General features: G+C 37.1%; 1 protein-coding gene across 8 annotated transcripts in view; it reads left to right on the top strand.

Moving 5' to 3' along the window:
* Nucleotides 1-7152, top strand: part of GRIN2D (glutamate ionotropic receptor NMDA type subunit 2D) — a 688972-nt gene extending 681820 nt beyond the window's left edge. For all 8 annotated transcript variants that reach the window (XM_072110452.1, XM_072110450.1, XM_072110451.1 and 5 more), the window contains one exon: nucleotides 2588-7152. In XM_072110452.1, the coding sequence (XP_071966553.1) occupies nucleotides 2588-4081 (1494 nt within the window). In that variant the 3' untranslated portion in view covers nucleotides 4082-7152. The remainder of the gene's footprint in view (nucleotides 1-2587) is intronic.
* Nucleotides 7153-27421: the final 20269 nt, after the last annotated feature.

The following is a 27421-nucleotide window of genomic DNA, read 5'->3' as shown; positions in this document are numbered from 1 at the left end:
ACTTTCTTATGTGGGACTTGCATGTTATCTTTTTAATTGACATCCTATTCAAATTACATCTACAACCAGCAATTATTGTATTCTGACATAACCGCTGAACTGAATCTTTTGATTTATAATGTAATTTTAGGCTATGTGGCCATATTTACTGAATGTATCTTAACTTTGCAATTTGTGCGCAAATCTTGACCAGATCCAGTGAGTGGTACGAAGTGCTTCTGTAGCATAGGTTTTTATTTATAAAAATTAAAAAAAAAACATTTTAGTATAGTATTCATTCTTCATACCATAGTATACATACTGTGGTAACCCACTTTAAGGTTAAAGGAAACCTGACATCTGGAGCCCTTTTTATAGCCCCCCCTTATCCCCATAGAGAATAGTGTACACAGTGCCAAAGAGTTTTTATAGTATAACTGACTATAAAAAAAGATATGAAAGTTTACTTTTCTGTATGCAGACCTGTGTCCCTAGTCCCATGAGAGTGGCCAGTAAAGAGATGAACAGACTTGTATGAGGGAGGAAGTGATGTGAGAGGGTTGATATTGGGGACAAGGGAGTTTTTATTGTATTTTAAACCAATGCTTCCCGAGGGTGGGGGGAACCACTCCTCTCTGGCCACTCTCATGGGAATTTCTGAATACAAAAAGGTACAGAAAGTTTTACTATAAAAACTCTTTTGCAATGTGTACACTAATCTCTATGGAGACACGGGGGAGCCAGAAAAAAGGGCTCCTAATGACAGGTTCCTTTTAATAGCTTAGAAAGTATATGGCTGAACAGTAGGGGATTGACTGCTACACTAGGGGATTGTCTACTGGGTCCCATCTTGTCTATTTCTTATCAGTATATAGAGATAAATAGAATGCTGAAGTTAATGTACAACCTGCTGCTCCAATAACATTAGGAAATGACAGCTTGCTCCTGCGATTGGCGTAGGTCCAAGTGGTTGGATTGGTCCAACATTTGCAGTTACTGCAAAATGCGACAAAGCTTTCATATTCATAAAAAGGCAGTATTTTAGACATATTTGACCACATTTATTCCAGTAAAAAAGGGATTTACTAGTAAGAGTACTAAAGGGCATAGTTAGTTAGTACATAGTTTAACATTGGACCAGGGCCGGAATCATGGTGGGCTACATTGTACAACAAGCGATTCCAGTCCAGCACTATATCCCTATGAGCTTCTGACCTCAAAGCCCATTTAACCCCTTAATGACCTGGCCCTTTTTAGTTTTTTCACTTCCATTTTTCACTCACCACCTTCAAAATCTATAACTTTTTTAGTTTCCACATAAAGAGCTCTGTGATGGCTTATTTTTTGCATAAGAAATTATAATTCATGATTCAGTGATGGTATTTAATATTCCATGTCCTGTACTAGGCAGCGGTAAGAAATTCTAAATGCAATGAAAATGGTGAAAAAACACATTTGCAACGTTTTCTTGTGGGATTGGATTTTACAGCTTTCATTGTGCGCCACAAATGACATGTCTACTTTATTCTTTGGGTCGGTATGATTATGAGGATACCAAATTTGTATAGATTTTATAATGTTTTCATACATTTACAAAAATTAAAACCTCTTGTACAATTTTTGTTTTCAATTTGCCATCACTTTTTATAGATTTTTTTTATATTTTTCAAAATGGCAAAAAAGCTCCATTTTTGAATTTGGGCGCAATTTTCCATTATGGGATAAAACCTATAAAACCTACATAAATTTGGTATCCTTGTGATCATATCGAGCCAGAGAATAAAGAAAAATAGATCAATTATTTGGGCCATGCAGTGAAAGCCGTAAACACAAAGCCCACAAATAAATTGCAAAATTGCGTTTTGGTGGCAATTTTACCACATTTTGAATTTTTTTCCAGCTCCCCAGTGCACAGCATGGAATATAAAAATATGCAGAAAATAAGCCTGAACAGTTTTGTAAATGGGAAAATAAATAAGTTATGGTTTTTTGATGCTGGTGTGCGGAAATCATAAAATAGAAAAAGTCCATTGGCAATAAGAATCAAGGTGGACTGACAGATTCACTACTGTTTTTACTAGGTTATAACTAAATTTATGTGGATTTATGTGTTGGCACATTGGTCATTCTAGATTAAGGGCTGTTGAGCAGGTAGCATCAACTTTAATAACTCCTGTTGACCCCAATGCGTCTCAAATAAGCAATATGGACACATCAAAAGGAGTGAATGCTTTTTCATGGCACTGTATCTATTTCTTGCAGAAACATGCAAGATATTGAAACGAAAATATAAAATGTGACATGGACTTATTAGCAGGAAAAGCACGTCCGTGTTTAAAGCATGTCAATATAATGTCAATACTTCATGCTGCTTTTATGCTATTTTTATCACACTTATTCCTCCAAATGGCTTAAGATGAATTAGAAGAAGAACACAAAGTAGCAAGAGAGAGATAAATTGTATTAAAATTCTCTAGATTAAAAAAAAAACTCTACCATAGTAAAAACTACTTTGGATTAATATGTACAATGTATTTTACTCCTCCAAACATTGACAGCACTTTTTTATAAACTTATAAATGACTATACATTTCTGTTTTACCTCCAGGGAATGTACAGCTGTTGTAGTGGTGAAGATCCAAAGGCTTTAGACCAGCAGCTTCCTACCTTAAATCATTGTTATCCACCACAAAGGATACCAGCCCTTTCAAATTCCGTAGCTCCACCTCCACCACCATCTGCTCCTTTACCATGTGCTAATTTTCTGCCACGAGAAAGGCGCATAGTAGAAAGATGGCGCCATGCCCGGAGTCCTAACTGTTATAAAGATATATATACTCCTACTCGAACTGTCCATGAGCCTAACAGCAAAGTGGCTGCTTCCCGCCATTCCCATAAAAACACATTTTCTGATGGATTTCACAGATACTATGGTCCTATTGAGCCTGAAGGACTGTCAGAACATTTAGTAGAATCAGGGCAAGCATACAGCAAAGATAAAAAATTATCTCCTTGTCAAATGTCACCACCAACTCAAAGGGAACACTTCCTTGAAAATCCTCCATCCTATTTTGCAATTGTGCGAGAAAAAGATGCTCCAGAGCCACCTGGTTGGCAATCAAAAATTTCAAGAGGACTTTATGAGAATTACCAAGGCGGAAAGGAACGGACTCCAAAATCAGGTGGTGCAACACGAGGTACTCGTACACCCGAAACAGCAGTTAAAAAATTTGACCACTTGGGAAGTAGTTATCAAACAAAGAGTACATGTGAGATGGAATGTGAGGTTTATAGTGGGAGTGGCCCAAATCCTAGCACAAACCGTCCAAATAAGGCCAGTGTGGAGGTATGTGATGGTTCACACTATGGAGGCCATACAAGGTTTACATATGAAGATGAGCGAAGTTATGGAAGAGACTGCCACCATCGCCGAGAAGAAGTAGACATGGAGTCCCAGCCTTTGCTTCACAAAAAATCTAATCGTTCTCACATGTGCAGGAGCCATTCTCACCCTTTAGTTATGAGCACCAATCAAAGTAAATATCCAGACCTTTCAGATTCTGATTCAGATGTATGTGAAAGAGATCCACCATGTGTAAAATCAGAAATGGGTCATAACTGTTGGTACTCACCAAACTATTTCTGCACGTACCCATCTAGAGATCGTCAAACATCGTCTGCACCACGCAAACCTATGAGGTATTGGTCAGTGGATAAACTAGGCAAATATCGACAACTAAGCAAGGAGTACCTCCCAAATACATGCCATGGTTCTTGTTATTGTAGTAGCTTAGAAATGCTGCCACCACACTGCCATAAAGAGTCAAGATACTTTAGTTGCTCTGATGAAAAGCTAGAAAGAAGATTAGACTGGGATCACTTACGAGGGGGTCACTGCTCTTTCCTCCATCATCATCACCACTCTTGTGACTTAGCCCCCATACATCCCACCTCCCGTAGTTTGGAGGACCTAAGCAGATGCCACTTGAGATGCCATAGACACATCTTCTCACCAGAATGTCAACCTAGGTCAAGTCATAGTGGAACCCTCTATAAAAGAAGGGGATCTGCACATTTCTCTAGTTTGGAGTCTGAGGTATGACCAGTAGAACAACAGCTTGTTTCAAGACCACCAATATTTAGTAATGGGAAATTTATGTTCTCAATGAGTTGAAACCAAAACTTAAAATCAACTCAGCAACAGTCATAAAAAACTTTTTCTTACATGGGCCATATTCTTAGACTCCAAATCTTAATATTCAGATTTTACCAAGTAAATACCAAGGATTTTCTTTCTCGAATGCAGATATACGGTTACAGCTTTGCATTACCTGGTTAATATTTTGAGAAGAGCTCACACTTATTACCTACTGGCTGGACCAGCAGAATGACCCATTTGCAGTTGCCATGGAAGTATGGAAGCTTCAATCACTATTCTTCAGATGGTCATATTGGAGGTCAAAACATCTAACATTTTGGTTATTTAGTGATCAGGACATTGATAAAGATGACTTGGTATGTAAAAGTGTAAGAAGTGGAGACAAATCGAACAATCTATTAATGGACATGATTTTATTAGACTCTCCTCTTCTGCTTTTAGGTTTGAGGAAATGTTAAGGGCTTCTTTAGACATTTGTAACACTTTTAAGCACACTGCAATAGATAAATAATTGTGAATAGATTAAATTAGTAAACTTATATAATGAAATAGCTATAGTATTCCTAGATAAACTTTTTTTCCCCACTGCTATTACTCAGTCAAAACAATTAAATCCTTTGGCTGCAATGTGCTTCTTAGCTTCACTACAGAGTTTTTAATGTAAAAAAAACGATATCAATTAATACATATTAGTTGTAATGATTTTTTTTATATTATTTATTTTTTATTTTTGGAGACAAAACTGTGATATATACATAGATATAAAATGAGAAAAAAAAACATTTTCCATACACCTATTTTGCTTTGTTGTTAAAGTGCATACTATTTTTTTGGACATCTTGTAAAGGGTTTGTGTTATTATACTGTGGGTAGTAATGGTCATGCCATTGATGTTTAGAATTTAAGAGGTAAGTTCCACTTCCTGATTCATATTATTTATGCCACAGAGCATTTTTAAATACATACAAGAAAAAACATAGTGGCCTAATCTTGTAGCAAAGAGCCATTGGCTGTTTCAGGTAAATTCTTACATTCTGTATTTTGATTGTAGCACTAGTTTAGTTCTTGCTAATCTATTATATTGCCTAAAGTGGGTACAACCGCTGGAATATTGAACGTTCTCACCCCTGCACTAAAAGTTTAAAAACTGAGCCTGCACAATGCATAGCTCTTGCACACTTTTGTAAAAGAAATGAACAATATAAACATACACTGTTTTGCATGTATCACTGTAATACATGAAATTCAATATATGCCACATCATTGACTACATTAATGGCCATTTAAGCATACAGTGTGAGTGTTCCAGTTCACAATATTTGCTAATTCCATATCTAGTGAATGAATACTATTGGTGGGTTTGCACCAAGCCAATTGCAAATTACAATAGGAAATATGCTGCTGTATGGCTAGAAATCTAAATATATACTCTTTAACTACCCTTTTTAGCACTGTGACCCCTAAGTGCCACAAAATGCTAATCAGATGTCAGTTTTTTAAAGATTATGGCAAAACGCTCAGCAGATATAAGCACTAGCCAAGAGTTATGGAAATATTGGAAAACAATAATGTATTCAATTTGAAGAGCCACCTAGCCATCCTTTAAGCAATGGCTGCAATCCTCTATAGAATGGAGAAAAAGAAAGTGCACCACAAAGCTTTTTTGCCTGGAGTTGAAAACTGAATTTTCTCTAAAATGACAATCTGCTGGAATTCAGGAAAACTTATAACATGCTCTGCACACTCTGTTTTGTCATCCATAGTTATTTGGTAACTGGTAGAATCCCTTTGAATGTAATTCTTTTTTGTTGGAATCTATATAAATCCAACAAATAAAATATATGTCTGCATACAAGGGTAAAATATATACTACCCCATTTTATGGGTGGTTTATTATGATACAATACAAATCAGTTTGTGCGGAGCAATAAAGCAACTGCTTACATAAACCATTTGAGACCAAAACTACAATAGGAAAAATTTTATGTTATAAACACTATCTTTCTATTTGGGTCTCATTCTTTATTTTCAGGAAAGAGATGTTTCCAATAGAAAACATTTCAAACTATTGAGCATATTACAGGTATTTCAAATATTTTTCTGCATTTTGCAGTTAAATTCAGTTCAAGCAGCTTATTTCATTCAGGAATAACATACTGTTAACTGTTAAGACAGAAATGTTTTTATGAAGTTATTGGTGTTTAAGTTAATTAATTATATGTAGCATAATAATGAGATTTGTTTCCACCTTTTCTGTACAACATGAATGGGTATGCTGTACACAACCAAAACTTCTCTATTAGTAGAGATTTCTGTGCCAAAGCCCTGCCCATATTACCCTGACCTGCCTCTAAACATCTTTCTGTTCTCTATAATCCTCACTTTAATTGTTGTACTGTCAAAGTTGTTTATTTTGGTTCTATACGCACAGTAGACATTTGATGCTGACATTCAAGGTGCTTCTGGCTGTGTGGAAGTAAATCTTAATATTTGTATACTGAAAAATTGTGCAACATAAATTTATGAAATTCTTGTCCCTAGATGTCAAATAATAATTGATTTGTGCAAAGCAAAATAAGATCTTAAAGATAATTAGAATTAAAAATCCAACATGTATTAAAAAGTTACATGATTCCTCCCTATACAAGGAAAATATTACAAAATATAGTCTGCAAAGTTACAATATTTATAGTACATTTACAGGATACTGGTGTTTTTGTTCACATAGAACAGACTAAAAATGTGCCAAAAATATTATTTTCTTTTGAAATATGAAGATAAGCAAGAATCTGAACTCCCTTTCTAAAAGAAATAGTTGATCTAATGTAAAATTCCTGATTTCGTGTATGTGGAATTTTCCTGTTAAGCTTTGTAAAGATAATCCAATATTCTAAACACTGTCAAGGGGGTCAACCACATCACACCAGGAAAAATGGCATAGTATAAAATAGTATTAAGCACTTTATAAGCTCTTCAGGCTCTTCCTATTTGTTAATGACCGGTCATGGCGGTGTGTGTGTGTGAGGGGGGGGGGGGGGGGGTTGTGCTGGTATACTAAAAAGCTTGATTACACAGATAAAGTAAAATCTTGCTTTTTCTAAAATGACAGATCTATTAGAAGAAGCAAGATGTATCTGTATTGGCCATGGCCAAATTTTGTCTAATAAGCACTGTCCATTTGTACTGGACTGTCATGCTATGTTTTATTCAGCTGCACTCATTTCGGAATGGTGATTGTTGTTGACATGCAGATTTTGCCATTCTGAGCCTGAACATGTGAACTGCAAATTTTACTGGTGTATTTTTTTAGACTTGTTAATAAGTTAACATAATAAATCCCTCCATGAATGACAAACAATTAAATTTTTTATCCATTAGGTAAAAATTAAAGAGTTATCTTAAAAGTGAATCATATTCACCAACATTAACAGAACTTTTTTTTTGGGAAGAGTAGGAGGCAAAAATTAGTTAATAAAAAAAGGTGGTAGCACAACATTAGGTAGCAGGGATATGTGGGATGAATGTAGTGAAGAAAAATGTAGAGAATGTGTACAATATGTGTATTAGATTATAGAGTATGACTAAAATGTAATTTCTCCTAAAAATAGACATTATAATCTAAAGACATAAAAGTAGCTGTTCTTTTCTGAATTATGGTAACTGATTTCACATTTTCCACAAATTTACTCTTCTTTAGATGGCATATAGAACTGATCATTCTACAGTCATGTACTTAAATAAATGTACATAATACCTAAGACGTTCCCAAGTAAAATAAATATTGACATCAGAACTTGTTGTAATGTAGGTTTTAAGACATCAATACATACAATTGTAGACTAATGGTATTTATCATGCCAGGCTGTCTGGCATACAAAGCATAAATAGCCGCAATTCCTGGCAAGATTACCCCCTATGCCACTCCCACACCAGGTTATAACCCCATTGAATTGTGCACCAGATTTATTTACTGTAGCAGGCACAGGTTATAACGCAATTAGATTGTGTGTTGGATATACATAGTGGGAGGAGCCTAGATTATGTTATTTCAGCTAAAAAACAGATTTTATTCAAATAATTTGATTGCATCCGTCAATATGTAATGATTAACAATGCTGATATATGTACTAAAACATCACCATGAGAAGTGTATAAGCCCGTGAATTGTTCCCATACTTATCTTCTGTGGTAATATTGGTTTATTTCATACAAACTAAAATTCTTTTGTTTTCATGACCATGCACTGCATGTCTATTTCGGTGTATTTAATTTATCTGTCTCCTCACTGCCAGTCTCTCCATTGGTTATATATTATACACAAATTAAAATGTTAACATGGACTCATAAAGTCATCCATAATCTGTCCCCCCCATATATCTCTAAAGTAATCAGCCAATACTGTCCTATAGGTAATCTACATTCCACACAAGAACTTCTGCTTCACTCTATTACCATCTGCTCTTCTCACAACCATACTCAGGACTTTTCTCGTGTTTCCCACATACTCTGGAACTCCCAGCCAAAATGTGTCAGGCTGTCCCCCACTTTCCAAACCTTCAAACGTAATCTGAAAACCCATCTGTTTAGGATTGCCTACAATATGCTTTAACTCCTCTGCTCTACGCCTGAAACTTGTGTTTTCATTTACCCTTCCATATAGATTGTGAACTCTCAAGGGCAGGATCCTCCTCCCACTTGTTCCAGATCTTAGTGTAAGGCACCATAATTTTAATGGTGCTGTATAAATAAATAATAATAATAATGCACCTGAACAGTAGTTCCCTTATATCATCTGAAAATATACCAATATATATTGATAGATTAATTAATTTATTGTAATAATGATAATCACCATCAATGAGCCATATGTCATTGCATGTTCACATATACAGTAGGTCCTTTCTTTTTTTTCTTTCTATATTTTCTAAGTGCAGCTCAATGGCTTATACATATACTGTATATTTACAGATTTTTTATTTTTTTGGAAATGTTTGCTATGTAAAATGGGTTACAAAAATATGTTAGATACTGAGTACAGGAAGTTCACATCATAATCCTGGTCTTATCAAATTTTCCTACCATTTGTCTTTATATATTATATCTATTATATATGTAGTCATTGTTCATGTTTTGTGCCTCTTGCTGATTTCATTAGGGTTTTTATGTTTAAACTGAAGTTTAACAAAAGCCAAACAATTTTAATGAAAAAAATCGGTTTTCTGCTTACGGTGCATGACATTAAATACCAGGTAGAAATCATTTTTACTTGTGTAAATACATTTCCAGTCAAGATATGCAGATACCCTTTTCCAAAGTCATAGTGAGGTCTTATCCTTCAGAAACCCCTCTGTTGTTAAAAGCAGATACCTGCAGAAAAGGGCATCTAGCAAATGGATATTGACAAATATACTGAATTATATTTTCTGTATTTTCTGATATGGAAGTCATAAAGGAGGGTCTGCCCCACCAGAGCCTCCTTTAGAACCAAAAGTGAGACTTGCTTAGTTAGGTAAACTCAGTATTGCCATTTATTATATAATCTATTTATTATCTTACCATTTATTAAATTAACAATTTTAATGGAAGCCATGCGAGGCTATCTACTCACTACAGTGGCTACAATGGGAAAATTGTTCAACAAGCTAAGTTGGGCAATTCTGCATTTAGAAAAGGATTGCTCATGCAAGGAAAATTATATGCCCTTTTTAACATAACAAAAAGTTACATACATGATTAAACTTAATTTACTGCAATCTCAATAATGTTAGTAGAGAACCAAATGCGGCTACCTACTGTAGTAGTATTTGAAAGGGTAATCATCACTGATCCTGTAGTTTCTTCTTGAAATGTGTGCAGTAGAATGAGAAGTAATGTGCTCATTGACTTGCAGGAATAATATCCAAATTCTTTTATCTTTCTAGAATTTTATTGGTGTATTGCATCAAAAGTTTGCTTGGAGTCAGACAGAAACATTGCCATTTCACTGACAGCTTGAAAACTTTTTCAACATGAAATTTGAAAATTTCTCTCTTTTCTGGTTACACGATAAAATATAAATCTCTAGTGGAAGACACCGAGATTTGAGACTGCAAGATATCTGTTCAAAATGTAGCTGAAATGTCACTTCTTAAAAGTAGTTCACTTCATTTGAAATAATAGACTTACAATGATGTTATCAGTTCTACTGGAGTACTTTTAAATGTCAGATGTGTTCTGCTTATCTCTTCCCATTTCAAAAGTAGCTCATGAAGCCTTGGCAAAGACATTGCCACCTAATGTTCACCCTATTGACAGCACCAGATGTCACAACTCAGTCCTCTTTTTTCATAGGATGAATACAAATCTTTGGCTGTTGTGATATTACATAAGTCTTGAAACAATTAACCCCCCAATTACTAAACTTAATGACCTAACTTGTAATAGTGAATAAACCAAATTGAATAGGCTTCTATGTCCAGAATGGGTAAAGTACCACGAGCAACGACACTACAATCTTTAACATAACCACTAAATCATAATGTATAGAATTGAGGTTATGAAGTTCAAAGTCTATGAAGTTATGAAGTTCAAGACCTAACTATACAATTATACAAGAATACCAGTTATAACAGTTTGTGGTTCTAAAACACATATAGTGGGATCATAAATATGTGTTATAAATTAAAATTAAGAAGACTATACATGCCTAAAATGTAGTAACTTTTAGTGAAGTGTCCCTGTCTGTGTTATGTTGGTTCCAGAGATGTAGGGTTTACTAAATCATTGAGATATAACCTAACTCAGTGGGATATCACAATGCATAAAAAAGACCCTCAAATAACAAAAAAGCTGTACAGGCGGTCCCCCTACTTAAGGACGCCCGACTTACAGACAACCCATAGTTACAGACAGACCCCTTGCCCACTGTTACCTCTAGTGAAACTCTCTGGATGCTTTACTATAGTCCCAGACTGTAATGATCAGCTGTAAGGTATCTGTAATGAAGCTTTATTGATAATTCTTGGTGCAATTATGGCAAAAATTTTGAAACTCCAATTGTCACTGGGGCAAAAGAAAAAAATTGTCTAGAACTTCAATTTAAAATATACAGTTTCGACTAACATACAAATTCAACTTAAGAACAAACCTCTGGACCCTATCTTGTATGTAACTCGGGGACTGCCTGTACTATATTTTCATCCAACAGTATAGATTAACTAAAGTGTCACAGAAGATGCTGAAAGTCTTGCAAATCAGGTGAAATTTGCCTCTATTAATATTTAAAAATGCACATTTTTAAGATACTGACGTTTAATGAATACAAGAATTTATTTGCAGCATGAGTCAATTTAGTTTAAATTAGCAGTTTTATGCAGGCATTTATCCTTGTGGATATACAACACATCAATGCAGAATAAGAGAAATTCTTTGCTTTTCACTTACATAATGTCTATGAAGAGATATATGTACCTGTCTTTATAACTGGGAACAGATCAATCCCATTCGGTATGTATGTAGATTTAGATGTATTGAGTTGAGTTTGACACTTTCATTTTTAGGAAAAATTCCCACTTAATAGAGGTAAATATATATTAAAGTTTACCTATCAGAATCATCTACCATGTATATTCTGTATAAATATATCTCTGTGGACTTCTCAACCTCATTTCTAATCCCAAGTGCTTGTTAGCCATGTTCTGTGCTGTTTTCGTCTATGTACTTTTATTGTAACATTCATATTTTCTAATTGTTAGACCCTCTGGCTGGCTTTCTGTAGATATTCCAAGAAGCGTTCAAACTCTAGAAAGATGTAGTGTTGACTACAATGTTGGTTTAAATGTACAAAGTGTCCTCCAAGTTCCTTTTTAAATTGTATTTTTTATCTATTGAAGCCAAGCTGCGTAACTAATGCTGTGTATAATCATTCAGTGCATTTTTAATAAGAGATACATTGCTCTGAATGGAGAACGTCACATCAGTTGTCCCCAAGGTGCCAACTCTCTACACATCTGTGGACGTTTTCCTCACATTGCCATGAAAATGCTCAGGAACTTCTTGAAACTGTTTTTGGTTTTCATGTTCTTTTTTTCTAATGAACTTTGTGCTGATGTGTGTTGCCACAATGAACGTTATGGGATGTAAAGGAATAATGGAATTTCTATATTGATAAAGGGCAAAATGAACCTGCTTTTCAAATGTGCCTCAATAACATCGAAGAGAAGCGTACTAATGGCTTGTCATTGTCATTCCTCTTTCCCACTTTTACTTTACGTTGTAGCACTGTTCTGTGTATGTATTTTAAACATGTTGGTGTAGATGTATTAACAGTATGTGCTTAACAATGTTAATTGTGGATATATGTTATTCATGTTTGGATTGGGAATGAAGAGAATGATTCAGCCAAATCAAAAGTGTGGATTTTAACATGGTATTGCCATTATGTTTCAGATCAAGTAGAAAATTTATGTACAGCATTTGAAGGAGAAAATCTTCAACTCAGCTTGTGTATATGAAATTCTATATTAACCACACACAATCAATTAATAGAAACTACCTAGAAATGGCCTCAGGACACTAGATGTAAATGATTTCCATTACCAGAGCATACTGTAAAAATTCTAAAAGGATTTTGAAGATAGTTTGCACAAAAATGAGGCCCAGTAAATCATAATAGCCATTGCTTTCCTTAAATCTTGTTTTTATATTCTAATATACCGTATATACTCGAGTATAAGCCGACCCAAGTATAAGCCGAGGCCCCTAATTTTACCACAAAAACCTGGCAAAATCTATATTATTTTTACTCGAGTATAAGCCGAGTTTGGGTTTTCAGCTAATTTTTTTGTGCTGAAAAACTAGGCTTATACTCCAGTATATATGGTATATACATTTTATGGCTGCCCATCCAAGAAATACACAAGGGGGCACATTTATCAAATTTAGCAAATTCTACTGCTAGACAAGCTCCCTTCACATCCCTCCATGGCCACATGGCGAGGCAGCGATACAGGAGGGGAAATAGGTCTAATTCCTGGCTGTGTACCATAAATTGTGCCTATTTCAGGGGTTGTACTCTAGTTTTAAGGTTTACAAGGAGTCTGAATCACTTGATTATCTGAGGATTGTGCTTAGCTGAGTAGGACAGTTATAAATGATTGTACCTTTTTGCTCAGGAAGAGCTTTTAGTCAAACAAACTGTTTCTGTGATCTTGCAGCATATTAGGTCCTTATGACCATATAGCCCTTTAAAGTGCCATTTACATGGATACCTTGTAATTCAGTGCCCTGTTACAATTGGAGCCACTTGCATTTTTCATGCTCGTGTTCTGAGCGTGCTTTTGATGTGCAGAACTTGTATTGCACTCTGGCCCATTGTAATCAACAGGCTTTTTCCGACTTGCATTTTTTTTCAAGCACACACATGCATTTTTTAACGTGCTCTACTTTTGCAAGTCACGCGTGTGAAAAACACACCAAACAAGCCTATGGAGATGCATCAAAAATGCATCGCACTCTGAGACACATGCAAGTGGAATGCGTTTTTCATGCATCAATTGCCATAGAAAAGATAGAGCTCAGTCCTTAGTCTTTTTCCCATGCGTTGTCTGTGCGTGAAAAACACATTGAAATTGCAATGAAAATGCATTGAAAAAGGCGTGAAAAACTGAGACACTGAACAAACTTGAACTGAAAACTGATTGAACTCTGAAAAATGTCAGTTTTTCACTGACCAAACCCTGATTGCTCCCTGATCAGACTCTGACGTGATCTGCAACGCAAGTGTGAAAGAGGCCTAAAATATACTCTTAATGCTTACCTACTAGGGATGCTAATATACAAACAAAGAAGCTTTCTATGGCAGTACAGCAAGCAGATATCTACAAAACACTGAGAAATTGATACAGAAAGTATTTTGAAAGAATATTAGTTCCTTATGGTCATATAGCCCTAATGCAAATGTGCCATTTATAAAGATACCTGCTACAAATGGAGCCTTAAACATACTCTTAATGCTTGCCTACTAGTTAAGCAAATGTATAATAGAAGCTTTCTTTAGTAGTATAGCAAGCAGAGATCTAGAAAACAGTGAGGATTTGATACAGAAAGTATATTGGAAAACTGTATAATTTTTCCTTATACAAACCATATCAATAATTTGCTGAAAGTGAACAACTCCTTTAAAGTCCAATGATATTTTGAAAACAAATTACATATATTTTTGTTTCTACTATAAAGTATAAATCTTAAGACAATTACTTTTCATGTTTTTCAAAAAAAAAATTAATATCTGAAGACTTTTGAACAATATGAAAACTTCTAACCAAAAGTTCTAATCATGGCAATTTCCATGTACATTACATATAGTTATGATGAATGATGTATGATTACACCTAGTTAATAAAAAGTGATTAATCCCAAGCATAGCTGGTGAAACAGTGATAACTGAACTCAGTCTAAACAAATCTGTTCAGCTAATGATCCCATGTACAAAATTGTGTTACATTCTTGTTATATTCAAGAATTAAATGCTTTCTAGGAATATCAAGCAACCATATTTACATGTTATGCACAGATCAGTCTCTATGGTTGAGCTTCTATGCGTTTTCAGTGGGACTTAAATCAATCAAATTTACTATTTCTCAGCAAAATGCAAGATCACATGAAAAATGTGTAAATTTGGACTGTTAGCCACAATCAGTGCCAGTGACTAGTTTGTATGTGTGACTCAGAAATGTCCATCAACAGTTCATGTCAGGGAATATGTTATGTGTAAACTAAAGAGGGCTGGACAGGGCTAAATTTCCTCATCAACAATTATGATTAGCCATTTTTGGAGACTGATCATATCCTGTTATATATCATGGAGGAACATGTAAAGTAAGTAAAACATGTATGTAAATAAAAATTCGACCAGAATAGACAATAGAGTCCAAATATTGAGGTTTTATTCATTTTAATAATAAGGCCCAGTTCCATATTTTCAGTTGTGTAAATCATAAAATAATATTCAGAGTACGACATACTTCAATATTGTTCATACAACCCTAATGTCTGGAACTTATACTCCTTTGTAACATTATAGACAAGCACTGTTTTAACATCGTGCCAACAAAGATCTAATAAGTAAAGCTTGAGTTTATAGATTTTATATATCACAACGTAAAAAAAATATAATATGAAATAACTCTTGGGTATGATAACTTTATTTCCCTTATATGTTTCATACATGATGAACTGGTAATTCACCATCTCTATATAAATGATCAAAAGAAACGGTAATGATGTCATTGTCGATAATTACCATCAGAACGGGAGTCCAACACAGTCCAACATTACATACACATGATTTATGTAAGTTGTGTCTGTTAATGCAATTAAGGAAATTTTCACTATATCCACCAAATACAACTTGACAGGTTAACCCAATGAATAGTAGTCACATAGTACTGCAACATATGAAGTGGGATTTTTCAGGTCAGTTAGCAGTGACTAACTATTAGCAATACCATGAAAATTATTGCTGTGGCATTTTAAGTTACTTATGTAAAGGAGGAGAGGGGGCACTTTTTAAGAAAAGTCATAGACAATAAATGGATAAATAAAAGCACTATGAAAAATTACTGTGTTATCTGGCTTTTTTTTTTTAAGTTGGATAATTTATTTTGGAAAAGTCTGCTGTTATCCAGTTGTCTGCAGGAATGAAGCACTGTGAAGTTAAATCAAATCACATGTGGAGACAGACTTCTTGTCTGTCAGGTGTTCTTGTATGTATCCAAATGCGTCTATTTTTTCCTAATCTGTCATTTGAGCAGTTAATTCCTATCAGAATCACTTCACAATGAAAACAAGCGGGTTGCTTTCACTTTGAAGGTCAAGCAAGTATTTGGCAATGTCCACTTAGATCCTCTCTAACTCATGTATTACATGCAATATGTCATAAAGATTCTCAGCCATATATTACACAGATTCCATTATGATGTAAAATCTCACATAACAGGATGTGCTGTAACCTTATATCATGCATTTTACTCACAGATTACTGTTGTACAATTCACTTAATATATACTGTTGTACAATTCCCTTAATATTTAAATGGATAATTCTGCTAATTTGTCAGTCTGGAAAAATGCATTTGCTGTTGCTTGGTACGATGCTACTTTAGTTATGTACGTGTGCACAACACTGCAGTATTTTGGTTCAAAGTGTAAAATATGTAATACCAAAAACTTGTCAGTCAAAATCTTAGTTTGTAATATGTAATTGTCATGTGAGATGATTTTTAATATAATTTATTAAGAAATTCTGCTTTGTTTCTAAAAACACCAGGGAGAGATCTGTATGCAATCATGTATTGTGTTAGCCTATGGAGACTGACTATGAATTTAGATTTAGTCTCTCAGTGTTTTATACACAGCTGTGGGCAGTGAGGATAAACCTTTACACTCTTGGTTTGATGTTTGAAAATAATTCTCATAGCATAATACAACTAGTTAAAGAGCAGAAAGGGTTAACACTCAGTGCTCACAGCAATGTAAACAAACAAAGAGAAGAGGACAGAAATCTGTCAAAGTTTGGGTTTAGCTGAACCTCAAGAAAAAGTTTGGTTTGGGTATGTAAATTTGACCCCGAACCTGAATACCACAGAAATCAATGGGGAACCGAACTCCCAAAATGGCTGTAAAATCTGGATAGTAAGGAATAAAGGACTGCAAAATGGGTTGTGATAGGGCAACTGCCCTTATAAAAATGGGCTAAGGAAGGTACGTAGAGTAATAACAGAAAATAAAAATAACAAATGCTGTTAATGTCACTACATTATGGGTATACATACTCACAGTTAATGTCACTATGCTATAAGATACTACAATTAACCAGATGAAGTTGTATTCACTACGCTATAAAACGCTATGGGTTTCCAGACGCAGTTATTTTCAATACTCTGTAAAATGCTATGGGTATCCAGATGCATTTATTCTCTCTGTGGTAGAAAATCTTATCAGAGCAATTTCCCTGCCAAAAACATTATAATGGCATTAAAATTGACTGTGCTATTACACTATCTGAATGTATAAGTGACTGCGGTATTAAAGTGTCTGAATATAGAAATGCAGTGACTATACAGTCAGGAACACTACCGCCATACAGTAAGGAACACTACCACCACAAAGTGAAGGACACTTCTGCCACACAATGAAGGACAATATCGCCACATAGTGAGGAATACAGCAATACAGTGAGGAACACTACTGGCATACAGTGAGGAACACTACCCCCATACAGTGAGGAACACTACTGCCACACAGTGAGGAAAAATACCTCCATACAGTGAGGAACACTACTGGCATACAGTGAGGCACACTACCCTCATACAGTGAGGAACACTACCGTAATACAGTGAGGAACACTACTGCCACACAGTGAGGACCACTACTGCCATACAGCGAGGAACACTACCACCACACAGTGAGGAACACTACCGACATACAGTGAGGGACACTACCGTCATACAGTGAGGGACACTTCCGGCATACAGTGAGGAACACTACCTCCATACAGTGAGGAACACTACCTCCATACAGTGAGGGACACTACTACCACACAGTGAGGGACACTACCGCCACACAGTGAGGGACAATAGCGCCTCACACTGAGGAATACATCCATACAGTAAGGAACACTACTGCCATATAGTGAGGAACACTACCGCCAAAAAGTGAGGAACACTACCCCATACAGTGAGGAACACTATCGCCATACAGTAAGGAACACTACCGTCATACAGTGAGGAATACTGCCATCATACAGTGAGGAACACTTCCGCCATACAGTGAGGAACACTACCACCATATAGTTAGGGACATTACCATCATACAGTGAGGTACACTACCACCATATGCTGAGAAATATATTATCTCCATACAGTGAGTGACACTACCCCATACAGTGAGGAACACTACCCCCATACAGTGAGGAACACTACCCCCATACAGTGAGGAACACAACCACCATACAGTAAAGAACACTACCACCATACAGTGAGGAACACTACCTCCATACAGTGAGGATTACCATACAGTGAGGGACACTACCATCAAACAGTGAGGAACACTGCCATCATACAGTGAGGGACACTACCCCAATACAGTGCGGAACACTACCCCCATACAGTGAGGAACACTACCCCCATACAGTGAGGAACACTACCCCCATACAGTGCGGAACACTACCCCCATACAGTGAGAAATACTACTGTCATACAGTGAGGATCAGTGCCTTCATATTGTGAAGAATACAGCCATGCAGTGAGGAGCACTGCCCGAGTATAGTGAGTGACACTACCGGCATACAGTGAGGGACACTACCTCCATTCAGTGATGAACACTTTTACCATACAGTGAGGGAGACTGCCCCCATACAGTGAGGAATAAAAAAGAGGAAAAATAGCCAGAATAGATGGCGCTGACTTTAAGTACTATATTTAGATGGAGTGTCTACATCAATGAAATTAATCAATTGACTCTTCTCCCAAAGAAACCAAAATTGCTTTATTCGTAAAATATTAGGTGTTAAAGATCCAATGTATATAATACAAAGAAATGAAATAAAATAATTTACAGTTGAATGAAATATATCATGTCCCTGTTGAAGCATTTCGGGGTCTTGCCCCTTTCTCAAAAACAAACGGACTGAGGTATGTAGTACAAGCTAGCATATATAAAGGCATCCGGATACAGACCACATGACTTTAGTGACCTATAGTCATCTATCAATGAGCTTTTTAAAATAATTAGCAAGAAAAGAAACATTATAGAATTGGAATTAACATAAAACAGAGAAACACACATAAACAATGGAAGAGGAGAAATTATCAACTCACAGGTTCTCTGTAGTAAGATGGCTGCTTGGTATGTTTTGGGGGCGGAAGCAATACTGATGTATAGTTGATGCGCTTGCACTATGAATACACACATGCACAGTGAGGATTCATACGAGAGGACTTGCCTGTGGTTTATTAGACAGGCGCATGTGTCGTGCCTAGCTTGGAGACAACGGAAGGGAATATGTTCGACAATTATATAGAGATGGCAGCTAGGCACCTAGCAACCAGGGATGCTAAATCCATGGAGATACCGAAAAAGAGATAAGATCGTCACTCAAAATAAGAGGCAATGAACACATGGCAACCGGGACGCTATGTTCATGGATGTCATAAAGGCATCACACCACATAATAATATAGGTACCACGGGTAGTACAATCCTTTTGAAAGATCTATAATGGAACATATGTATATTTTTAAAAGGTCAATATTAGGGTGAATATCAAAATTATAAAATTATATTATAAAATTATATTACAATAAAATACATCTTTAGGCTATAAAGTGTATATACTGTATAACCTAAGTATGAGGAATCAATACTGGTGTTTAACGTAAAACAGATTGTGGAAGATTAATCTTTAGGCTTACAGAGAGAAATGGGTAAAACACAGCATTACTATGGATAGAGCTCACCTAAATACATTTTCTAAACTCTCATTTAAACCTGATGAAATGAGTGTATTGAGCTTATACATCCAAAACATTTCACTGTGTTTTCCTCTTTTTTTATTGCTTACCAATACCGGACCACTGTGATTTTGGTGGTTCTGGCCCTGTTCTTAATGCCAGAGGCAGCTACCTAAGTACACCCATAGCCAAGACCGTGAAGCCTGTTTATTAGGAATTTGTGGTCTATCAATACATCCCCTGATTGGGACAATTTGCCCATACAAAAGTGGTAAAAAGGTGAGCAGGCCTTCTGCGGGCCTTTTTCTATCACTCTATATCTATCGTGAAGTTATCACCCGAGGCACCATCCTTTTGTCTGTTGTTTTGTCTTATATGTACTAGTACTGGATCCATCTGGAACCCCGGAATATTTTCCGACATAAGAAGGAATTTGGCTTGCATCGGTTGTCATCAGTATTGTATCCGTAGATTACGTGCACATGGCTTGTTGGTTGTGCCACTGTAAAAAAGCCCCAAAATGTTTACGGACAAAGCAAGAGTCAGCAATCGCATGAATCGTTTTGTGAGTTTCATGAGACAAGGTTTGCAGCCAGATCTTGTTGCAGGGAGCTTAGCAGAGTTTTGTGGCACATAACCTTTAAAAAAGCATCAGAAAAGCGAGTGTGTGAGCTTGGTGGCGATTGTGCATTGATCCGAAGTGTGTGCAGTGTCCTAAGTGTGACTTAGGTTTAAGGGAAGGAGTACTTTTTGGATCCAGCAACAAATAGATAAGTGCATCTACATTTTTATTTCCTGATATTCATTGTGTGAGTTTTATTGCAACCAAGTAGGTTTGAAGGTATTTTACTTGCATAATCTGTATATTGTGTGGGGGGTATAGGGAGGCATTCACATTGCTTATCTAGACAGTATAGTCACAGGTGCTGCCTAATTAATAGTGGGGTGTGGCTATCTAATTAGCAGCCTTTATATACTTCTGTGGTCAGTTTGTTTGGTGGTTTGCAGCCAGATCTTGTTGCAGGGAGCTCAGCAGAGTTTTGTGGCACATAAACTTTAAAAAAGCATCAGAAAAGCGAGTGTGGGAGCTTGGTGGCGAATGTGCATTGATCCTAAGTGTGACTGAAGTTTGAGGGACTTTTGCAGGTAACTGCTGTATTTTGTGTTACTTTGACTGTAAATTCTTCCTTCCGTGCATATTTCTATTGTGATCCCCATTAGAACAATGGACTCCATAAGTGGCATTGCTACACAGTGCACATCCTGTGCCATGTATGCTTTCCTTGAACAGCTGTTTGAGGGGGAATACTGCTATGTGGGATGTGTGAAAATTGCTCATCTGGAAGCCCAGATTCTGGATCTAAATGAGCAAGTTTCAAGGCTGCGGGCAATTGACAATATGGAGCGAAGTTTGCTGCTCCTGGAACACAAACTCTCTGGGGAAGATGGGTGTGGGGAGGGAAGTATGGAGGTGCAGAGTGAGGGGGCAGCTAGTTGGGTAACTTGTAGAAGGCGGGGTAGAGGGAAGAGTTGTAAGGAGTCTAGTCCTGATCTGGTGCACCCCAATAAGTTTGCCAGGCTGGCGGACGAGGGGGATATCAGCTCTGGGGTAGCAATGCTGCAGCAAAACGTGGCCTCTAGCAACCAGGGGACTGTCTGCTCCAGTATGAAGGGTAATGGGAGCACAGGCACGGTCAGACAGGTGCTGGTAGTGGGAGATTCGATTATTAGGGGAACACACAGGGCAATCTGTTACAAAGACCGTGCATACAGAACAGTGTGTTGTTTGCTGGGTGCTCGGGTTCGGCATGTTGCGGATCGGGTTGACAGATTACTGGGAGGGGCTGGTGAGGAACCAGCGGTCATGGTCCACATTGGCACTAATGACAAAGTAAGAGGTAGGTGGAAGGTCCTTAAAAATGATTTCAGGGATTTAGGCCATAAGCTCAGGGCAAGGACCTCAAAGGTAGTTTTCTCCAAAATACTACCTGTACCACGTGCCACACCAGAAAGGCAGCGGGAGATCAGGGAGGTAAATAAGTGGCTCAAAAGTTGGTGTAGGAAGGAGGGTTTTGGGTTCATGGAGAACTGGGCTGACTTTTCTGTCGGCTACAGGCTCTACAGTAGGGATTTGCTGCACCTCAATGGGGAGGGTGCAGCTGTTTTGGGGGAAAAAATGGCTAAAAGGTTGGAAGAGTGTTTAAACTAGAGACCTGGGGGGAGGGCAACTACACTTGTGCAGGGCAAATAGACAGTGTAGATAGAGAGCTGGGAAGAGTCATAGTCCATGGGGGAGGAAGGGGGGCTGGAATGGGATTGGGGAATAAGAACAAAAGGAAAACGGACAGGGAAAACCATATAAAGTGTATGTACACAAATGCCAGAAGCCTCACAAACAAAATGGAGGAACCGGAACTCTTGATGTTGGAGCAGAAATATGATAAAGTGGGTATCAGCGAGACATGGCTGGACAGTAGCTATGACTGGGCTGTTACTATAGATGGTTATAGTCTTTTTAGAAAGGATTGTATAAATAAAAAAGGGGGAGGAGCCTGTCCTGCGAGATGACATCAGTAACACAAATGCAAATGTGGAGTCCCTATGGGTGGAGATAAGGGGAGGGAAAAAAAAAATTAAATATTACTAGGGGTTTGTTATAAGGATCCAAATATATTGGAGGCAGCAGAGGAAATGCTGATAAGTGAAATGGATGCGGCTTCAAAGCATGGTGAAGTAATTATCATGGGGGACTTCAATTACCCAGATATTGACTGGGGGGCAGAAACATGCAGGTCCTTTAAATTACCTATCACAAATAGTCCTGGAGCCAACAAGAGGGGGGGCACTGCTGGACCTTATCCTAACCAACAGACCTAGTAGAGTATCAAAACTACAGGTTGGGGGGAACCTGGGGAATAGTGATCATAACATCATTGATTTTGTATTACGCTTTACTAAGATTGTTAGGGAAGGGGCAACCAACACTCTAAACTTCAGGAGGGCAAATTTTCAGCAACTAAGGGAAGACCTTAAAGGCATAGACTGGGATAATGTACTCAAAGACAAAAGCCCCCCCCAAAAATGGGACTTTTTCTCATATATTCTGAAAAAGTCCTGTGAGAAACACATACCTTATGGGAAAAAGCATAAGAGGAACAAGAAACAGCCAATGTGGCTTACTAGTCTTGTAACGAAAGCAATAAGCGAGAAAGATAAGGCGTTTAAGGTGCTAAAACATGAAGATAGCGTTGAGGCATTACAGGATTATAGAGAGAAAAATAAATCCTGTTAAAAGCAGATAAAGGCTGCAAAAATAGAGACTGAGAGAAAAATTGCCATGGAGAGCAAAAATTATTATTTCAAGTATTTTTATTTTTATTTTTATTTTATTTTTCAAGTATACAAATGATAAGAAACTAAAAACAAAGAGTGTGAGTCCCCTTTGAAATAACATGGGGGTCATGGTGGAAGGAGATGAGGAAAGGGCCAATCTACTGAATGTCGCCTTCTCAACTGTCTTTACCCAGGAAAATCCCCTGGTGGAAGACACAATGAGGAATAATGTAAATTCTTTTTGGAATGTCAACAGTTTAACCCAGGAATAGGTACGGCGCCGCCTCGCAACCACTAAGATAGATAAATCACCGGGGCCAGATGGTATACACCCCCGTGATAGACAGACCGTTATTTTTAATATTTGAAGATTCACTGAGGACTGGTTATGTTCCACAGGACTGGCGCGTAGCAAATGTGCTACCAATATACAAAAAAGGATCAAATAGCGATCCTGGAAACTACAGACCCGTGAGTATAACTGCTGTGGTGGGGAAAATATTTGAGGGGTTTGTTAGAGATGCTGTCCTCGAGTATCTCACTGCACTACCTTATAACCCAGCGTCAGCATGGGTTTATGAGAGATCGGTCCTGTCAGACTAATCTGATTGGTTTCTACGAGGAGGTAAGTTCGAGACTGGATCTGGGGGACGCCGTGGATGTTGTATATTTGGACTTTTCAAAGGCATTTGACACCGTGCCACATAAAAGGTTGGTATATAAAATGAGACTGCTGGGAATAGGAGAAAATCTGTATATTTGGGTAAGTAATTGGCTTAGTGATAGAAAACAGAGGGTCATCATTAATGGCACATTCTCAGATTGGGTTGACGTTACCAGTGGAGTGCCACAGGGGTCAGTATTGGGCCCACTTCTTTTTAATATTTTTATTAATGACCTTGTAGTGGGTTTACACAGTCAAGTTTCAATATTTGCAGATGATACTAAGCTGTGTAAAGTAATAAATACTGAGGTCGAGAGTTTAGCATATTTGTGGAAGCTTGAGGAGTGGGCAGAGAAATGGTTGATGAGGTTTAATGTAGATAAATGTAAAGTTGGGCATGGAAACAAAAAGTATAATTATGTTCTAAACGATCAATTACTTGGTAAAACTGGAGCTGAAAAGGACTTGGGGGTATTGGTGGATGGTAAACTTAATTTTAGTGACCAGAGCCAGGCGGCTGCTGCTAAAGCAAATAAAATTATGGGATGTATCAAGAGAGGAATAGATTCTCATGATAAAGACATAGTTTTGCCCTTATACAAATCCCTGGTCGGACCACACAAGGAATATTGTGTACAGTTTTGGGCACCAGTGTATAAAAAGGACATAGTAGAGCTGGAACGGGTGCAGAGGAGAGCAACCAGGATTATTAGGGGAATGGGGGAATTAGAATACAATGACAGATTACAAAAATTGGGATTATTCAGTTTAGAAAAAAGACAACTGAGGGGAGACCTCATTACAATGTACAAATACCTGAACGGACAGTACAAGGATCTCTCCAAAGATCTTTTTATACCTAGGCCTGTGACCAGGACAAGGGGGCATCCTCTATGCCTAGGGGAGAGGCGATTTTACCATCAACATAGACAAAGGTTCTTTACTGTAAGAGCAGTGAGACTATGGAACGCTCTGCCGCAGGAGGTTGTTAAGGCGGACTCTATGTACATGTTCAAGAGAGGCCTGGATGCCTTTCTGGAGAGAAAAAATATCACGGGTTATGGGGATAAAACATTTATTTAATTCTTAAAGGTTGGACTTGATGGACTTGCGTCTTTTTCCAGCCTTATATACCATGAAGTACAAGAGGTACTTCCCAGTGACCTTACATCTACCTGTATCGAATCTAATGATAAATTAATAATGAAGCTGTTCTCGGAACTATAGAAACTATTAAAAACCAACACACAGCATCATTTAGACAAATTGTTTTTGGACACTTATACTGTACAACTGAGAACTTAATCCCCATTGGTTTGAGGCTGAGACCCGAACCCACATTTAAAGATGATCCTGAGTGTTGTTCTGAATGGGACTTGCTTTTACATAATTGCTCATTATCGTCGTTGAAATGTCTGTCAAAAAGCGCAATAATTTAATGTCTATATTGCTAGAATTAACATGTTATTGTCTGAACTATATTTGTATAAACATATAAATACATAACAGCGCTGTGATAGTAACCTGAATATGTCTCTAGAAACACCAATCCAATTAACTGAAATAGTACATCACACACCCCCATTAGTTATCAAGAGAAAAAATCAAGAAAGAGAGGATGTAGCGGAGGAAGATACAGAAGAAGAAAACAGTTCGTACCAGGAAGACTCACTGGTGATGACCCCCAAAAACAAGAAAATGTGTTAAGAATAGATAAAGTTGAGCCTAATCCTGGTTTAAACCCTAACCAAACTAATTCAAATTTGGTAAACATTTTCAACTTATCTACATATGTCCTCACTGAGATCAAGAGAAAAAGGCCTCTCTTTTGCTCCTCCCACCCCCTTGAACGATTTCGATCTTTTCGTGGATCTCAATGCCTTTGTTCGAAAGCTTACCCTTAAACGACATTTCAATCTTCTTACCGGTGACTCTTTGAACACTATATAAAGGGAGCTATATAGAATCTATAATCTACTAGCGACGGATTCCACGGATTACACTCGCAACATAAAAGAACAAATCTCCAGAAGAATAACAACCTGTCCCCTTTGGAAAGAAAAGCTTTGAAGGTTTTGGCCTGCAATAGGAATATTATAATTAGGAGCATGAACAAGGGCGGGGGTATAGTTATTATGAATTGGGACGACTACTATCTGATCCAACCTATTACAGCAGATTAACAACAAATCCTACAAATAGTTATAAGATGTCTTTATATCATCTACTTGATAAAGGATATAGGCTTGGTATTTTGAACAAAAAAGAATTGTGCTACTTGAAAATTGAAGAACCCGTGACAGCCCTCTTCAATCATCTGCCGAAAACACATAAGAACCTCGAGAGACCTCCCAGCTCCCGGACAACCTACAATCTCAAGAATAGACTCCTTAACATCTAACCTTTCTTTTTACAAAAATCGGTTAGGGCTCTTGATTCCATCATTTTAGACACAACAGATCTTATTCAAAAAGAGACTTGTAGGTTTGGCACTCTGGACATCCCTTTATACTAACATCTCACATGAGCTGGGTTGTGCGGCTGTGACAGAAATTCTGGAGAAAGATGATACTCTACCACCCATACAGCAACAATTTCTAGTAGAGGCTATAGCATTTATTCTCCAACACAATTACTTTTCCTTCCAGAATTCCATCTACCTGCAGAAAAAAGGCACAGCTATGGGGAGTAAATTCGCCCCTAGCTTTGCTAATATCCTTGTGGGTTTATTTGAGGAGAAATACATCTATACGCATCCATCTTTTAAACAATGTGTTCAAGTCAAAAGATTTATTGATGATATTTTTATCATTTGGGATGGGGATCACCCGAGTGCTGAGTTTTTTTTATTTTTTAAAAGATCTGAATATAAATAACTGGGGACTTGAGTTCACTGAACATATAGACAGTAAAGAAATTGAATTTCTGGACATCATGGTTTTTCATGATGAAATTAATAGGATCAGAACGAGAAAGTATTTTAAAAAAGTGGATAGCAATAGCTATCTGGATTTCAAGAGCAGTCATTTGAAGAAATGGCTGACAAATATCCTGTTTGGACAGTTCAAACGATTTTGTTCAAATAGCTCAAATGATTCTGATTTTCTATCCCAAAGTAAGCTCTTGAATGACAGATCTATTGTAATGCTGTGTTTTACCCCATTCTCTCTGTAAGCCTAAAGATTAATCTTCCACAATCTGTTTTATGTTAACCACCAGTATTGATTCCTCATACTTAGGTTATATATACACTTTATAGCCTATAGAGGTATTGTATTATAATATAATTTTATAATATAATTTTATAATTTTGATATTTATTTTAATATTGCCCTTTTAAAAACATACATATGTTCCATTACAGACCTTTCAAAAGGGTTGTACTACCCGTGGTACCTATATTATTATGTGGTGTGATGCCTTTATGACATCCATGAACATAGCGTTCTGGTTGACATGTGTTCTTTGCCTCTCATTTTGAGTGACGATCTTATCTCTTTTTCGGTATCTCCATGGATTTAGTGTCCCTGGTTGCTAGGTGCCCAGCTGCCATCTCTACATAATTGTCGATTGTATTCCCTTCCGTTGTCTCCAAGCTAGGCATGACACATGCGCCTGTCTAGTAACCCACGTGAAGCCTGTTTATTAGGAATTTATGGTCTATTACTACATCCCCTGCGTGGGACAATTTGCCCATTCCAAAGTGGTAAAAAGGTGAGCCGTCCCCGCTGTGGGCCTTTCTCTATCACTCTATATCTATCGTGAAGTTATCACCCGAGGCGCTGTCCTTTTGTGTG

The sequence above is a fragment of the Engystomops pustulosus genome, chromosome 6 (genome assembly GCF_040894005.1).
Source record: "Engystomops pustulosus chromosome 6, aEngPut4.maternal, whole genome shotgun sequence".
Classification (NCBI taxonomy): domain Eukaryota; kingdom Metazoa; phylum Chordata; class Amphibia; order Anura; family Leptodactylidae; genus Engystomops; species Engystomops pustulosus.
Note: the sequence above shows the minus strand (reverse complement) of the source record. Positions and strands in the feature narration are given on the sequence as shown.